The sequence below is a fragment of the Nicotiana attenuata genome, chromosome 2 (assembly GCF_001879085.1).
Source record: "Nicotiana attenuata strain UT chromosome 2, NIATTr2, whole genome shotgun sequence".
NCBI classification, from domain to species: domain Eukaryota; kingdom Viridiplantae; phylum Streptophyta; class Magnoliopsida; order Solanales; family Solanaceae; genus Nicotiana; species Nicotiana attenuata.
Window position 1 is genome coordinate 25,614,672 of NC_031990.1, and position 17,171 is coordinate 25,631,842.

Consider the following 17,171-nt stretch of genomic DNA (forward strand, 5'->3'; position numbering starts at 1 on the left):
AAAAAGATCGACAAAAAAATATCAAAAGAAACCAATCCATGCACTCAATTAATGACTGACTTTAGCGTTAGGAAAACAGATTGCCTGTATTTCAATTTTCATACTCACGCGTGTTAACCATTTATAATAATAAAAACCTGAACCTTTCCGCACCACCTAAAAGTAAACTAAAGTGGCTTTATTAAATTGTGCTTTAATTTAAGTACTTTTCCTTACAAGTTGTATGGTAAAAAAATAACGAGGATTCTTGGGTTTTTTTAGTCTATATAAGAACACCGGCATTGAGAAGATCCATAGAACAACTGAAGCTCACTACACACTTGTACTAAGTCATGGCTACTAATTCCTCTCAACCATTGTTAGACACTCCCAAAACAAAATCATCCTCTTCTAAAGCTCTCTATGTTCTTCTCTCCTTAGTTGCTATTGTGGGCTCAGTTGGATTAGTTTCAATCTGGGCGATCAATGTCAGCAGCCCATCTCTTTCATTGACAGCCCATGTTTGTGATCAGGCCCATGATCAGCCATCTTGCTTGGCTATGGTGTCTGAGGTTGCACCTGCTGGTATGATAGATACCACCACAGTGGATTTGTTACAGATGGTTTTGCATAAATCATCGTTAAAAATCCACGAGACGATCGATTTAGTGAGCAATGTGAACGGTCGGATTAATAATGACAACGAGCAAGCAGCTGTAGCAGATTGTCTAGAGTTAATGGATTTGTCAAGGGACAGATTAATGGACTCCATGATGTCACTTGGGAACCTATCGGCCCAAGCCCATTTTGATGTCCATACATGGCTAAGTAGCATTCTCACCAACCATGGTACATGCATGGATGGGCTAAGTGGTCAGGCCCAGTCCATTATGAAGCCCATATTGAAGGATTTAATAGTAAGAGCAAAGACTTCCTTGGCCTTGATGGTTAAAATGACACCATCTAATACCATGGATCTTCCATCAGTTACTGATGGATTACCCACATGGGTTACTATTAATGATAGAAGGCTTTTGCAACTTTCTGCAAATGCCATAACAGCCAATGTTGTAGTGGCTAAAGATGGTAGCGGAAAATTCAAGACAATAAAGGAAGCAGTTGCATCTGCTCCAGATAATAGCAAGACTCGTTACGTTATACATGTGAAAAAAGGAATATACAAAGAGAATGTTGAGATTGGGAAAAAGAAGAAGAATGTGATGCTTGTTGGTGATGGTATGGATGCTACTATTATCACTGGCAGCTTGAATGTTGTCGATGGTACAACAACCTTCAAATCTGCAACTGTTGGTAAGTATATTCTTTCTCCCCATACTGTCTTGACTTATTTTGTACTCGCTTCATTATCATCAATTGGGACTTGAACAGCTTTTTGGTGGTGATAACATATGCAACCTTTAATCTTAAAATGTCACCAGGGGCTTTAGGCCGAAGCTAATTAAGAGATCTAAATTAAATTCCACATTCAACTAATGAGAACCTAATTTATGTTAATGCAGCTAATGAAAATTTTTCTTTCTCAATTAGGGCTTGACTTTTAATTGGTTGCCTCACTTTTTTCTTTTGAATGCAGCTGCTGTTGGGGATGGATTCATAGCCCAAGATCTGCAGTTTCAAAACACAGCAGGAGCAGCAAAACACCAAGCAGTAGCGCTTCGTGTTGGAGCAGATCAATCAGTCATCAATCGTTGCAAAATAGATGCATTCCAAGATACTCTTTATACCCACAGCCTCCGTCAATACTACAGAGATTGTTACATCACTGGCACTGTTGATTTCATCTTTGGTAATGCTGCAGTTGTCTTCCAGAACTCCAAAATCGCAGCTCGAAAGCCTGGAACCGGACAAAAGAACATGGTTACAGCCCAAGGTCGTGAAGATCCAAACCAAAATACAGGAACTTCAATCCAAAATTGTGACATTATTGCTACCTCAGACCTTGCACCAGTGAAAGGGTCGGTTAATACATATTTGGGACGTCCGTGGAAAGCGTACTCACGAACTGTATTTATGCAGTCCAATATTGGCGACCATATTGATCCAGAAGGTTGGTCAGTATGGAAAGGTGATTTTGCCTTGAAAACTTTATATTATGGTGAGTATATGAACAAAGGACCTGGTGCTGGAACTAGTAAGAGAGTGAAGTGGCCTGGTTATCATGTTTTAAGTGCATCAGAGGCGACGAAATTTACTGTGGCTCAGCTCATTCAGGGAGGAGCATGGTTGAAATCCACTGGTGTGGCTTACACTGAGGGCTTGTGAGAAACTTTGTTAATCTAACAATGTTCATGTATTGCTAGTTTGTGAGCCGTAGTATGTTCAGTTGTTGGTTGTAATGTTGTTTTTCCTAATAACATATTCTGCTGTTGTTTTGGTTCAATAAAGTAAACACTATCACTAATCATGATATATTGAGAAATATGGCTTAGTTTATTCTATACGGAAAAGGGTCAAAACTTCCCTTGAAGTATCAGTTTTGGTACAAAAATGCCCTCCATCCACCTATTAGACTAAAAATGTCCTTGCCGTTTTCTTTTTGGCTCAAATTTGCCTTTAATACTAACGTCCTATGAAAATAAAATAATTGAATTTTTATTTATTATGTGGCGTATCCTTAGCAATTTTTTAGGCGGGTTGGGTCAAAATCCAATTATTCTCCGAAGAAGAAGAACATGAAGAATAAAATACTATTTTCGTGAATATTGAAGGCCAAACTAATGGGAGCGAACCAAATATAATCACCCGTCCATTCTACATTAATCTTTCTCGGATACTCCTTTTTTCATAAATATATCCAAGATAACTTTTACTTTAATTTTGCGGACTTATGCAACAAATTCTTCAAACAAGATGTGATGTGTTATGTCCCTAGCCTCACTTATGGTTGTTAATTGAAGAAGATTTTTCTATGTAAGAAAGTTTCAATGAGAGTCAAAAATTCCATGCATTGAGTCTTTATAATGTCTAAAATGTGATGATTGTTTTGCCGGTGTGGGCAATCTCTATGTCTGGAACTATTAATAATGGAGATTTCTAACACTTGCAGAGGTGAATCCATTGTTCTTCTTTGCCGATTCTAGTTTTCTTTGATTCTTCTGATTCCAATAAATATTAATTTGGGAAGATTGTGTGTAATTGTGTGTATTGGTGATAAAATGAGAGAGCCGAAGAAAAGCAAAATTGAAAGGAAAAAACAAAATAGGAGATTCAGCCGGTAATATTGCCGGAGCCGAAGTTGGCGACCGAAATTTAAGCAGAAGACGAGATTTAAAAAAAAAATTATGGCGGGTCAATAATGGTGCAGGTGGGTTTCTATATCTGGGATGGGGTTTAAGTTAGACCACTAAAGTGCTAACATATGGATAATAAATAAGCTTCTAGTTTTTAAAGAAAGGGCCATCAGAAATAGGGGTAAGGTTGAGCCAAAAAAATAACGGCAGGCACATTTTTATTCAAATAGATGGACGGAGGGCATTTTTGTACCAAATCTGATACTTCAGGGGTAGTTTTGGCCCTTTTCAGTATTTTATATAATGATGCTAAAAGCTTTGGAACATAAAAAACAATTAAGGGCCAAAAGATCATAAATTGATACTCAACTGCAAATTCTTTATCCAAGATATGCATCTGTGATTCACTACTTTTTCTTTCTTTTTAAAAAAAGGGTCAACTCAAGTGATTTTTGCCAGAGACATGGAAATGTATAGTAATGTGAAACACTCTAGCTAGCAGAGAGTGGCACCGTGAGCGTGAAGAAATAAGAATATCACCAATAAATTAAATTGTGCATACGCTTATATTTCAACTATAAACTTGAATTTGGACCTTTTGATCTTAGCATATGCAGCTCATCTCACCACACAAGTCTTGACCTGTTCAATCTAATTATTGTATAGTCTTGTAGGAAATGACTCCATGCTTTAATTTTGCCCAGAATATGAAGGTAAAAGACAAATTTGAAGTGGTTGCAAATTGGATAAATGACATCTGATATTACAAAAGCAATAAGCAAGTCAACAATGTGATGCTCCAATTCCATTGTTAAGGAAGCACCACATCAATTCAAATTACAGCAAATGATTTTCTCTCTTCAACATATCCTTCACATTAACACTAGTTTTCTTTTCTCTTGATCAACATTTTCTCCACACAAACGCTAAACTATCCATAGTTGAGGCGAAATATGTCATTCTGCACAAAGAAACTTCCTTCCACAGTTGGGATCAAGTGAAACATCTGCAGAAAATGCATTGCAAACAAGATATTTAGCCTTTTTTTGTTCCAGTAGTTCATCGTTCGGTTCAGATAGAGTGAAAACCAAATGTTTCAAATACATAGTACTTTGTTCGCACACACAAAATATATAAAATCATACACTTGACAACATATATGGAGGAAAGAGAGAGAGAGAGACCTGGCTGAACCTCAGGGGATAGTCCTCTCCAAGAAGTTGAATGCTACCACTGACAAAGACTATGATCCCTCCGGAAAAGGACGAAGGTTGAGAATCAATGGTGCTAATCGCATGCTTGCATTGTCCAAAGGGCAATGCATTAAGCTTAGCAGAGATATCTTCACTTCCCTGCAACTTTTGGCCCTCAAATGAGAGCATTGAGCTTGGTTGATACAGAGTACCAATAGAGGATCGATCATTGTCGAAAAGATTGTAGTAGTGATCCACAAATGCTCTTCCTACCATTTCTAATTGTTGTTCCATTTCTTCTTTCAAATTCTCAAGTAATTTTCAATGTCTTGTTTAAATTTCAAGTACAAAGAGGACAAGGTTTGAGAGAATATAAAAAAGTAAATGGTTTGGCTATCAAGGAAAGAATATATATAGAAAAAAGGAAAATGTAAAAGAGCATCTAAGCTGCTGCATGGATACGCAAGTTCATGAAAAGGGGGAAACAAAAGAACAGGAAAAGTCTTAAAGAATTGAAATTCATATGCACCTTTTTTACACAACGAAGGAAAAGGAAAGATGGGGTTGTTAAAAACTAGCAAGATCTGCTGAAGCAAACCGACCATCAGGCTTTTTGTCCAACAAAATTTTTTCTTCTTTTAAAGTTTTTTGCTGCACATTAGTGCTTTCAAGATTCAATGTACGTAAGCAAATACTAATATGTGACTGAAGGAAGAATGGGAGCAACAACAGAACGCTACACATGAAATGATGACTAGATTTCAGTATGGGTCACCAAAGATTGCTCAAAAGAATATATTCTTTGCTGAACAATGACCAACTTTATATCTAAAAGTGAAAACACGCTTGCCACCCACTTCCCCTTTTATGCCAGAAAAAAACATAAGGTGGACGGTGGACCTCAAGAGCTTAATCAGGCATATAAGAGCTTAATCAGCATATCCCAGATCAAAGTTAATGATATAACATTTCATCTTTCTCTATCTTTCTTGATGGTAGAGTAGTTCTTAAGCAACATTTCTTAAAAAATATGCAGCTAAATAACTTATATCACCACGTTCAAGAAAGACAACTACTCTATTTTTTGTCAATAGCCATGTCGAAAGGTCTCTCTGCAACAATAGCATAATATTGTGGCCAAGTATAAGAAGCGATAAAGAATACTGATAATCTTATATGATCGCCAAGGTTTTGGAGCTATTAATAAAAAATTGTTCAAATGAGATTAAGATAGTGGTTTCGAAACAACATAATGTTCATTGGTTCCGTCGGATCTTATGATGAACAATCAATAAGCCACTGAATCCCCCTATATGAAGTGCTTATAATTCAAGTAATTTTATTTACTTCCTCCTTGCTATTCCAATTGAAAGTGCTGATAAGTGTACCTCTTTTATATCCGGTCTAGCTATCTATCCCTTCTTGTTGCCATCCAAGAAGAAATATGTTCAGTTAACAAGAACATTATATCAACCTTATTTTGCGCCTTAGTACCTTAAAAACACACACTAGCTTTCCTTTCTTTTATAGAAAGTTCAATTTACATACTCGATTTATGACAGAAACAAGTTTCCAGAAAATAGTAATTTTGAGTTAGTAAGCTAAAGAAGGAAGTATTAGTCACAGTTCAGAAGTAAAAGATCCAAGGACCATCCTTCTGTCGTCTAGGACCTTTCAAAGTACTATATGCAAAATTGCAATTAATTAAATGCAAAGAAATTTGTTAGACATATGGAGAAGAAAGGAGCATGTCAACAACTATTCAAGTTATCACCCCCTTTTTTGCTTTAATTGAAGTGTAGTGTACCATTTTCCACAGCACATGTTATGCCAATGTAATCCAAGGTATGAACATCAGAATCAAGCAGCTTAAATTCCTTTGCTACTTACATACCGATTTACCTTCTGCGAGAAAAGAATATGAAAGTGCCTATTCCTCAAAACTCAAGAAAAGCAACTGCCAGGCTCTAAACCTCAAAAATCTATGTGATCCCACCAAAATATATCAGCTGTTTCTGATTTTAATTAGTCAATCTTTTATACTTTCTACTCTTCTTTTTCTCCCAGATATCAGATTCTTTGCCTTGTCTGACAACTGATGCTAACTTCTTTAGCTCTCCAAGTGAGGCCGCTCTCCGTAATCATACTATGTTTTAATTTGCTAAAGACTAGTGCTGGTGGTTGGAAGGTAAATATCCCTTTCTTGGTGCTAATGTCTGCTAAAAACCTATATAAATTTATGGAAGGCCTCTCACCTCTTAGAGGTGGCAACTTCAGGTCTTTAACTATTTACACAATAATTACCCTCATCTTGCCTGAATTATGATAAACAATTTACATATTAGGCACTGAAATGGATGCTAATAAGTGGTGATCACAGTCTGTAATGATCATGCAAGTAACTAAAAACAGTAATTTTGAGAGACGTAAAACGTGTGATTATTGATATACAGAGTGCAAAATCTAGCAAAACATATTTCAAAACTTCAACTGGCACATACATGCTTCACTACAGGTACAAAGATCTATAAATCTAAGCTGAAACTCTTCAGTCAACTATTATTGGTTGAATCTGGATCAGCTCACATGTAGTATAAACTACTACAGAGATCTTACCTAAGAGAATACCAGCTATATATATCAGATAGAGAAACTACATTGCTATCATATCCAACTTGAAGGCCAATACGCATGAACACCATACCCAGTCTTCCAATTATCCAAGTAAATCACCTTCTTTACTGCCCAAAATGAAACGATGAGCCCAAACGCCATCAACAACCTTTGAGCTCCCCTGTTCTTCACAGAGACCAAAACATGAGTCATAAATGCCAAAAACAATCCAACAATCATGTACAAGAATCCAACAGCAAAACCTTCGGTCCCTAACTGCATCCCAGATGCTTGGTAAAAGAAAATCATCTTCGAATTCCCTGCATCATTCCTATCCTCCAAATACATCGGCACTTTCCTAATTATATTATGCATTGTCCCTGCAACACTAAAAAAGTACACGAAAATCGATCCGGTCATCCACATATACTTATCATGCAAAAGGGTTTTTCCAGAAATAATCTTTTTCACCAAAAATGGACTCCAAATCAAGAATACACCACCAATAGCAGCCATCATTTTCTTGGAAATTGCTGGGGGTCGATGAATGGGACCCACATTAACCTCCACATTCGCTTCTACAAACTCCTTCATCGACTCAGCTCCCCTTGAATAACCGGAAGCGTCCATTGGAACACTATCCCTTTTCAAATCCGTTAAAAAACCTGGTAATAACCGAATATGGGGTAAAGACTTGAGTTCAAACAATACGAAAGAAGATTGAGATTCTTGAAACTCGATAACGAAGAAGAAGATGTGAGTGTTGTTGTTGTTTTTGGGGTGGTTGACGAGGAAAGAAGAGGAGAGAAGGGAGAATTCACGTTTGAAAGCAGGGAGATTGATGTCGGGTTTCGAGTGGAGCTGTTTGGCATCGAAAAAAATGAGGGAAGAGAAAGGTTTAGGGGAAGGGATAGAGAGGATGCGTTGGAGAAGGGAGTCATTGAGGTGGATGACGCCGGTGGGTGATTGTGATCGGAGGTTGATCAGTTCGGAGAGTAATGCGTCGGAAGAATTGGAATGAGTGTATATGGGTGCAAGGAGAAAGAGGAGAGTGATGAGTAGAAGAGATGATGGAGATGGAGAGATTACCATTGTTAGATTGATGAGAAAATATTGGAGGGTTTCATGCATGCAGAAGAAGCAGAAATGTTGAGAGTGTATTTGTGTTGGAAGGGCAAGATATGGGTCTGTGGTTTGATATTGGGTCGGGTCTTATTGACTGAGTAAGATTTGTATGTGGATACACAGATTACAGACACGCAAGAATACTTTAATGGTAAGATTGGAACTTCCACCAACTATACGAAATTGTACAGTGGAAGTCGTTATTCAAATTGCATTTCTAGCCTACTACACTGCAAAATGTATTTGGGTTTTGGATTATTTTTTTTAATTCAATCAGATTATTAAGAAATAAAAATATCTATTTTTAGTGAATTCAAATATAATTATTTTTTTTAATTTCAATACTTCTATAAAAATACGTAATTGTTCATTTGTAAAATCATCTCAAGCACTTTAAACATTGTCTTTCAGCACTTGGTGTTAAAAGATACTATTGTTCAGCTAATCATAAGCTTGATAATTCCCTTATTTCCAATATATAAAATGTCAAAAACTTCAGCTCCAATAGGGTTGTTTTTGCGGTAACATCTAAGCTGTTGTAAATCTATGGTGATAGGAACTGTTTCAAGAATCCAAAAACAAACATCAATTACTGAAGACAAATATATGGAAGCAACAAAAAACTTCAAGAAACAGTACAAATAAGTACCAATATAACATCCCAAATATTAATAGTAATCAATTAAAATATAAGCTGCAGCACTACAAGTCTACAATTAGGCAACTGTACTGATTTCAGCTGCAAAAGATAGCTCTTCCTAAAAGATCAAGGAGAAGTTCATTTAGCAAAATTGGATCCACAGCACTTCAGAAATTTTGGCACAGGAAGTATATAGTGTTGATCTCCGGTGCAGTAGTAATATGTCAAATCAAGCAGCAGAATTTGGATCATAAATTGGACTAGCAAAGCATTAGCTGTCTGTTTGAATCACCATCTACTCCCATGGCAAAAAAGCACTGGCACAGTTGTTTAACCAAAAAATAGATTTTTAGTCAAAGCTAGAAATTAGAAGAATCGGGTTACTGATAATTGAAAAAGTAAATAAAGAAAGAAATTTTAGAATAGCCAAGTATGAAAGCTGGTAAATCAAAGTATATTCCAATAGTCACTTGTCCCTACAATTGTTTGTTTCTTCCCTTTTTATAGTTCTTTTGGGATACGAGCCTTAGCTTTGTCATAATAATATTATTATGGGCAATTAATGACTTTAAATGTTACGTTATACAATCATATACATTAAATACATATTTTCTAACGTTTCCAATAATTAATACTCATTAAATGTTGTATCTGGACTCCTTTTTGCTGTCAGATTCATTCCTTTAATTCTTCACTATCTTTGAGTTTTAAATATCTTGAATATGTACGAGCGTTGAATTACTTGTATGACTGCTCACACCCCCTCCATTTAATTTACTCGTATCTATTGTTGCTTGTATCTGTTGTTGCTCGTATCTGTTAACCAGCCTTATTTCTTTGACTGTTTGACCAGTCTATATGTCATGACACGTCGCCATATACATAAATATAATTTTCCCCAATACAGATAGTCCCCTCACTTTCCATTTATTCATCAGTTTGAATATTTGGGAAGTGGAATTCATTAAGGGAGAATTTTTGTCACCATTAATGCTCTGACAGAGTTTGACGCTTCACTTATTACTTTCATTTAATGCGCTGGACACGTGTCATCCTCTTATTGATCATACAATTGTACAGTACTTTCTTAGGCTTTCTTTTCGGCTTCCCTGTCCACGAAGTGTCAGTTATCATTATTATGGACTTCCCATCACTATACTCTTTCCTTCTGACGGTCATTCATTAGTATAAATATAACTTCCATCTTTGTCTTCTACCATTTAAAGCGTATTGAACACTTTAATTTTTCAAAACTTTTATTCACTTCTTTTCACTTCAATCTTCTTTGTCATGGCTTCTCCGAACCCTAACCCTAGAAGAACTCCTATTTTAGACAGCTTTCCCAATGCTCCCGTTAGGCATAGAAGAGGTGGTGGTGGTAGACTCCGTAGCTTAGGATCTGTCCGGGGTGGTAGTTCACTCACACCTTCTTCTAGTTCTGGCCCTTCTTCTAGAACTGGAGGTTCCCATTCTCAAAGGTTTTCTTCCAGAAACAAAGAATCCTCTGAACCCTTACGCGAACCTTTAGTGGAAGAAATAGTTCCAACGGACTTATCTTTTTACCATGACAGGGAATCTCTCAGAACTCAAGTCGCCTCTTTAAATCGAGTTGATACTTATCCTTCTCAAATTACTGACCCTTTAATCCCCATAGTTCGTAGAGATTGTCATTGGAGTGATGATTTCCCTATCATCATTCCTAATCCAAATCAGAGAATCACCTCCTACATTACTGGATTTTCTTTTGTTTATACGTATCCCTTTACTTTAGGATTTAAACCAGCCATTGAATCCAGTTATTCTGGAGTTTTGTCGCTTTTTTAATGTTAGCTTGGGTCAAATTGGCCCAATCGTTTGGAGGGCTGTCGCCTGCTTAAGGCACCCACTAACTTGGCGGATGCCGAATTTACTTTTCCCCACCTAATTCATCTCTATTCCCCTAGGCTTTTTCGCAATGGCGTTTTTACTCTAGCAGCCAGGAGCAGGGTTTTAGTGAGCCCCGAGGACGATAAAGACCGTGGCTGGTATGCCCGGTTTGTTGCTGCCCCCACTGCTGGTTAGTGGGTGAAAATAACGTTCCCTTCCCCGAGAAGTGGAACTTTGCACGTAAGTGTTAAATCTTCCTCGTGCCTTTCCCTTTCAGGTTTTATCACCTTTTCTAATGTCGCTTCTTTTTCCTTTCTCAGCAACCATGGGCGTTGTGGAAACCGTGCCCAACTTCCGTGGTTGGGTAGGAAAATTATTGAAGGCCGCTCCAATGGAGGGTAGGTCGTGGAAAAACCTTTCCAGCCGTTATGGTTGGAAAGTAAAAACTCATGGTAAGGGTTTCTATTTACCTTGTCTGTATCTAAATATCTTCTTTGTTCTAACTTTTATCCTTCTTTTTATCAGGATTTGCTATTCGTGGGGTCACCGCAGAGTCAATCATAGCTGCTCGTGACTCTTTGAGTACTCGCACCTCTTCAGCCCAAGATGTATTCTTGGGTTCTTCAAAAAGAAAAACTACTGAAACTGAAGAAGAAGATTCAGAGGAGGAAGATGAAGGTTCCCTGGTGATGAGACCTCGAGCCCGGAGACGTATCGTCTCTGATGATGAGGCTGAAGTTTCCCCTCATCTATCTCCCTCCAAGTCTGTTATTACTCCAGTTATCATTCCTGATGATGACGTCTCTCCTCACGACACTCGTGAGTCTATCGATCAACTTTTTGCTAGTGGTTTTGGTAGTGAAAACTTAGGACCTATTCTAGATGAAATTCCCTTATCTTCTTCTTCATCTCCCATACCTATGATTGCTCCTTTACCTTCATCAACTGTTGCTTCTGTTCCTCCTTCTATCGCTCCTCCTTTGTCTGTTCCTCCATCTATCGTTCACCATATGGAGATGGGCTCTTCATGCAAGAGTAATACTATGAGGAGCGTAACCATTGAAGTTCCTGCTAACAACAGCCTCTTGAGAAAGTCTGGTCAGGCTGATATTTGGCTCGAGCCTTTGATTGGCCCTATTGAAAAAACAAAACTTGAAAGCCACAACAACCTGACCCTCATGAATGACATAGTGCATGCCACTTTAAAGGTATTCTTCTTTCCTACTTTTCTCCATTCTGTAAAAATTTTCGACTCTGGGATTTTTACTTCTCTTTTATTTGTAGGCCAATCTTATTGGCACTGAGCTGATGAGCAGAATCTCCCTCTTGGAGAAGGTAGCACGTGATTCTCAGTTTGAGGCAAACAACTGGAAGGAACAGTTTGGCAGTGTTCAACTCGACATGGAGGATTTACAAGAGAACAAGAGTGCCTTAGAACAACAGGTTCGAGCACTCACTTCCGAGTTGGGGGTCATCAAGGCTTCGTTGAATCAGGGGGGAAAAGGAAAGAGAACGTCTTGAGTCTTCATTTTCTAAACAGTTATCCAGGACCAGTGAAGAAATCAGGGCGTTGAAGGATCTTTTGAACCAAAAAGAAATTTATGCCGGGGAGTTAGTTCAGAATTTGACTAAGGCACGGGAAGATCTTCATGCCTCTGTGGCTAATATGCATGTTTTGGAGAATTATCATGCCACCCTTCAATCTTCCTATAATTCTGTATTAGCCGAGAATGAAGGACTCAAGAATGAGGTCGCTGCTTGGGAAAGGGATTATGAAATACTTGAGGAAAAAACTGATGTTGAGGTGAGTTGGGCCTTCCTAAATTCTCGTCATGACATCTTACTAGAAATGGGTAAAGAGAACTTCAACCTTGAATCAGAATTAGCCAAGGTGAATGAAACCATCGCACGAACTCAACAAACACAAGATTTTTCATCTCCCGAGGTTGAAGTTCCCGTGGTTGAAACTCCCGTTGTTGAAGCCTCTGTGAATGCTGAAATTGCTTCGGATGTTGTACCTTCTTCAAGCTCAACTGTGCCCCTTGCTGCAAGCCAAGCTGAGATCTCGTCTGTTGATGCTGTTCCAGTTGAGCCCGCTGATGATCCTTCCTCAGTTCTTTCTTCTTAGTGAAAAATTTACATTTGCTTTAAATTCCCTTTTTTGCAGGTACCAATCTTGAAAACTATGTTTAAGGTTTTTGGTTTCTTGTGATAGTTTTTTTTTGGTAATCAAACCCCTGCTTATCAGTTAAGGTTTGATTTTAAAAGTTCAAGTCCCCAAGTCTTGTTTAAGGGGCATTTTTTGTATGAACAGTTCGATGACTAAGTTTATACTTAGTCTTTAGTTTTAAAATATTAAGAAGTTTGTCTTTAAACTTCCATCTGTTCTATCCGTGCCTTTTATTTTCAAGGACTTAAAGAATAGTCTGCATTTTTATTCTTTGAAAATGCTTTCATTAACCTCATGACTAAATAACATGAGTTTTATAAAAGAGGGCCCTTTTATATTTTGACACTTAATGAAGAAGACGTCTCAACTTCATAATGGTGTGATCATACGATAAAAGAAATAGGAACACACATGTTTTTTGCAATAACTTCGAGAAATTTTTATTTCTGAACTTTGACAAGTTTTGAATAATACTTTACATGTGCTTGAATTACATCTATAACTTTCTCGTAACTGTTTTTTCTTGTAACAGATTTTTTAAGAAAAAATAATAAACACGAGGTTTTTCTTTATAACCCGTATTTTTAATAAGAACAATAAATGCGAGGTTTTTCTTTATAACCCGTTTTAGAACAATAAATGCAAGGTTTTTCTTTACAACCTGCTTTAGTACACAGCTTTTACCCTAATTACAGTAAGGATTTCTTTAGCCTTGGATCATGACTTCATTTGACTTTTATTACTCTGCACTTGACTTTTTCCCAGGCTTGATTTTTCTTCAATCTTCTCTGCCCTCTTTATATATACTTGTGTATATTATGTAGTCCCTCAAGTGTTTGAGTGTTGAAGTATGAAGCCTCGAGCACTTAGTAGTTTCTCTCATTTGGTCCTTTTCCTGAAAAGGAATACATACGGGACTCGGAGGTACGATTATAGATGAAGACTGCTTAACCCGTTTAAATTTCTATCAGAATAATTGTAACCCTGGGCCAGAAATTTTAGTTTATTCCATTTTGCCTTACAGGTCGTGACTCATCATTTAGTACGGGTTAGCGTTTTGCCTATCATCTAAAATCATTAGTAAAATTTTAACAGTTCAAAAACAAATATAATTTAACATGGTGATACCTGACCGTTGGTTTTTTCTTAGAAGTAGTATCTCTTCAAATGAACTGCATTACAATGTGAAGGAAACACCTTCCCGTCCATTATTTCCAACTCGTATGCTCCTTTTCCTGCAATATCTCGAACTCTGTAGGGTCCTTCCCAGGTTGGACTTAGTTTACCCGCGTTGGCCGCCTTTGTAGATTGAAAAACCTTTTTAAGCACGAAGTCCCCAATTTTGAAGTATTGCAGTCGTGCTTTCCTGTTGTAATATCGTTCAATCACTTGTTTTTGTGCTGCCATTCTTATTAATGCGGCTTCTCTCTTGCCTTCCAGTAGATCCAAATTGACCCGCATCTCTTCATCATTAGACTCTTATGTTGTTTGTGAGAATCTTGTACTCGGTTCTCCTATTTCAACTAGGATTAATGCTTCAGCTCCATAAACTAAAGAGAAAGGAGTTTCACCTGTGCTCGTCTTTGTTGTCGTGCGATATGCCCATAACACTCCGGGTAACACTTCAGGCCAATTACCCTTTGATTCCTCTAAACGTTTCTTCAAATTGTTGATTATGACTTTGTTCGTTGATTCTGCTTGCCCATTGCCTACTGGGTGATAAGGTGTAGATGTGATTCTCTTAATTTGCTAGCTCTCAAAAAACTCTGTGACTTGAGCTCCGATAAATTGAGGGCCATTGTCGCATACAATCTCCTTTGGTACACCAAATCGGCAGATGATATTACGCCAAATGAAGTCTTTGACCTCCTTTTCTCGTACCTGTTTAAATGCTCCTGCCTCTACCCATTTAGTGAAGTAATCAGTAAGTACGAGCAAAAATTTTACCTGTCCTTTTGCTTGTGGTAATGGACCCACGATATCCATTCCCCACTTCATGAATGGCCATGGTGATATGACCGGATGTAACAACTCCGCAGGTCTATGCATGTTGTTACCGTACCTTTGACATTTATCACATTTAGCTACAAAACTTTCCGCTTCTTCCTCCATTTTAGGCCAGTAATATCCTGCTCTAATCAAGGTTCTTACCAGTGATCTTCCTCCTGCGTGATTCCCGCAATGCCCCTCATGTATTTCCCTCATTACATACTCCGTTTGAGAAGGTCCGAGGCATCTTGCTAATGGACCACCGAACATCTTACGATAAAGATTCCCTTGTTTTAAACAGTAACGAGCAGCCTTTTTTCGAAGTGCATGCGCTTGCTTCTTGTCATTAGGGACGGTACCATACTGTAAAAAAGCAACAATTTCGTTTCTCCAATCCCAAGTTAAATTATTAAAATTTACCTCATTCTTATCTGGATCGAGAACTGAGTGAAATAAATGTATAATTGCAGCATTTGCATCTTTTGCTACATCAGCTGCGGATGCGAGATTAGCTAAGGCATCTGCTTCAACATTTTCATCCCTCGATATCTGTATGACCTTCCAAGTTTGGAATTGCTTTATCAGTTCCCGTACCTTTTCCAAGTACTGTTGCATCCTTGCTTCCCTAGCTGTGTAAGTCCCCAGCATTTGATTAACCACGAGCTGCGAGTCACTTTTGATCACTACTTGATTTATACCAAGTTCTCGTGCCAATTCTAAACCTGCAATCACAGCTTCATACTCCGCTTCATTGTTAGTTACGGAATGACATTTAATAGCTTGCCTAATAGTTTCACCTGTAGGTGGTACTAAAACAATTCCTAATCCTGCACCTTTTACGTTAGATGAGCCATCAGTAAATAAGGTCCATGTTCCTGGATTAGCCCCATTAAGTACTTGTACTTCTTTTTCTGCTTCTAATTGCATCCCTTGGCTAAAGTCAGCGACGAAATCAGCTAATATCTGTGATTTTATTGCTGTTCTAGGTAAGTACGTGATTTCATATTCACTTAGCTCTATGGCCCATTTAGCTAACCTTCCTGACAATTCATGTTTATGCAATATATTACGTAGGGGGTATGCAGTCACTACAACAATGGGATGACATTGAAAGTAAGGTCTTAACTTCCTAGATGCCATGATTAGAGCAAGTGCTAATTTTTCCAATTGTGGATACCGTGTCTCTGCATCTAACAAAGATTTACTAACATAATAGATAGGAGATTGTTTACCCTGCTCTTCTCGAACCAAAACCGCGCTTACCGCAACTTCTGAAACAGCAAGGTAGATGAAAAGTTTCTCCCCAGCCTTGGGTTTTGCTAGCAAAGGTGGATTTGACAAGTATATTTTCAAATCCCTAAGTGCTTGTTGACACTCCTCATCCCATTCAAAATGATCCTGCTTCTTAAGAGCCGAGAAGAATTTAAAACATTTTTCCGATGATTTAGAAATGAACCTTCCCAAAGCTGCGATTCTTCCTGTTAGTCTTTGAACCTCTTTCTTGTTGGAAAGTATATCAGGAATTTCTTCAATGGCCTTAATCTGTGCAGGATTCACTTCAATACCACGGTTAGAAACAAGAAAACCTAAAAATTTTCCTGATGCCACACCAAATGCACATTTTTCTGGATTCAACTTCATATTATATTTTCGTAAAATTTTAAACGTATCAGATAGGTGCGATATATGATCTTCTGAATGTTGAGTCTTAACTAGCATATCATCTATATATACTTCCATGGTTTTACCTAAATGTTCTTGAAACATTTGGGTGACCAACCTTTGATACGTTGCACCTGCATTCTTAAGACCGAAGGGCATTACCTTGTAACAGTAAGTCCCCCTGTCTGTTATAAAAGAAGTTTTTTCTTCATCTCCTGGATCCATCTTGATTTGATTATAGCCTGAATATGCATCTAAAAAACTTAATAGCTCATGCCCTGCAGTAGCATCAATTAACTGATCTATGTGCGGTAAAGGAAAGGAATCTTTTGGACAGGCTTTATTAAGGTCTGTGTAATCTACACAGACTCGCCACTTACCGTTCTTCTTAGGAACCACAACAGTATTAGCTAACCAGTTAGGATATTTTACCTCACGAATTGAACCAATTTTTAGCAACTTTTGAACTTCCTCTTGAATCACCTTATTTTTGAAAGTTCCTTGCTTTCTTTTCTTTTGCTTGACGGGAGGATATGATGGATCTTCATTCAACTTATGAGTCATGACTTCCGGTGGTATCCCTGTCATGTCAGAATGGGACCAAGCAAAACAGTCTGCATTAGCTTTTAAAAATTCAATCAATTTACGTTTTACCTCCGGGCTAAGATTAGCTCCTATGTACA

General features: G+C 37.8%; 3 protein-coding genes across 3 annotated transcripts; 1 reads left to right on the forward strand and 2 right to left on the reverse strand.

Moving 5' to 3' along the window:
- On the forward strand, positions 333 to 2,412 carry LOC109205762 (pectinesterase-like). Its single transcript, XM_019368512.1, has 2 exons — positions 333 to 1,290; positions 1,574 to 2,412. The coding sequence occupies exons 1-2, from the start codon at positions 333 to 335 to the stop codon at positions 2,260 to 2,262; spliced, it is 1,647 nt and encodes a 548-aa protein (XP_019224057.1). The 3' UTR covers positions 2,263 to 2,412.
- Positions 3,945 to 5,159, reverse strand: LOC109222878 (nuclear transport factor 2). The gene is made up of 2 exons (XM_019387175.1): positions 4,415 to 5,159; positions 3,945 to 4,236 (listed from the first exon to the last, which is right to left on the reverse strand). Exons 1-2 carry the CDS (start codon positions 4,715 to 4,717, stop codon positions 4,162 to 4,164), a joined length of 378 nt encoding a protein of 125 aa, XP_019242720.1. The 5' UTR covers positions 4,718 to 5,159; the 3' UTR covers positions 3,945 to 4,161.
- Positions 6,847 to 8,185, reverse strand: LOC109222879 (probable dolichyl-diphosphooligosaccharide--protein glycosyltransferase subunit 3B). Its single transcript, XM_019387176.1, has one exon. It carries the CDS (start codon positions 8,165 to 8,167, stop codon positions 7,088 to 7,090), a length of 1,080 nt encoding a protein of 359 aa, XP_019242721.1. The 5' UTR covers positions 8,168 to 8,185; the 3' UTR covers positions 6,847 to 7,087.

Bases quoted from the DNA above. Each gene is read 5' to 3' on its own strand.
- LOC109205762 (XM_019368512.1), top strand. From the start codon at position 333: ATGGCTACTAATTCCTCTCAACCATTGTTAGACACTCCCAAAACAAAA. The intron at 1,291-1,573 runs GTAAGTATATTC...TTTTGAATGCAG, and splicing joins CTTCAAATCTGCAACTGTTG to CTGCTGTTGGGGATGGATTC.
- LOC109222878 (XM_019387175.1), bottom strand. From the start codon at position 4,717: ATGGAACAACAATTAGAAATGGTAGGAAGAGCATTTGTGGATCACTAC. The intron at 4,237-4,414 runs GTCTCTCTCTCT...CATTTTCTGCAG, and splicing joins ATCCCCTGAGGTTCAGCCAG to ATGTTTCACTTGATCCCAAC.
- LOC109222879 (XM_019387176.1), bottom strand. From the start codon at position 8,167: ATGCATGAAACCCTCCAATATTTTCTCATCAATCTAACAATGGTAATC.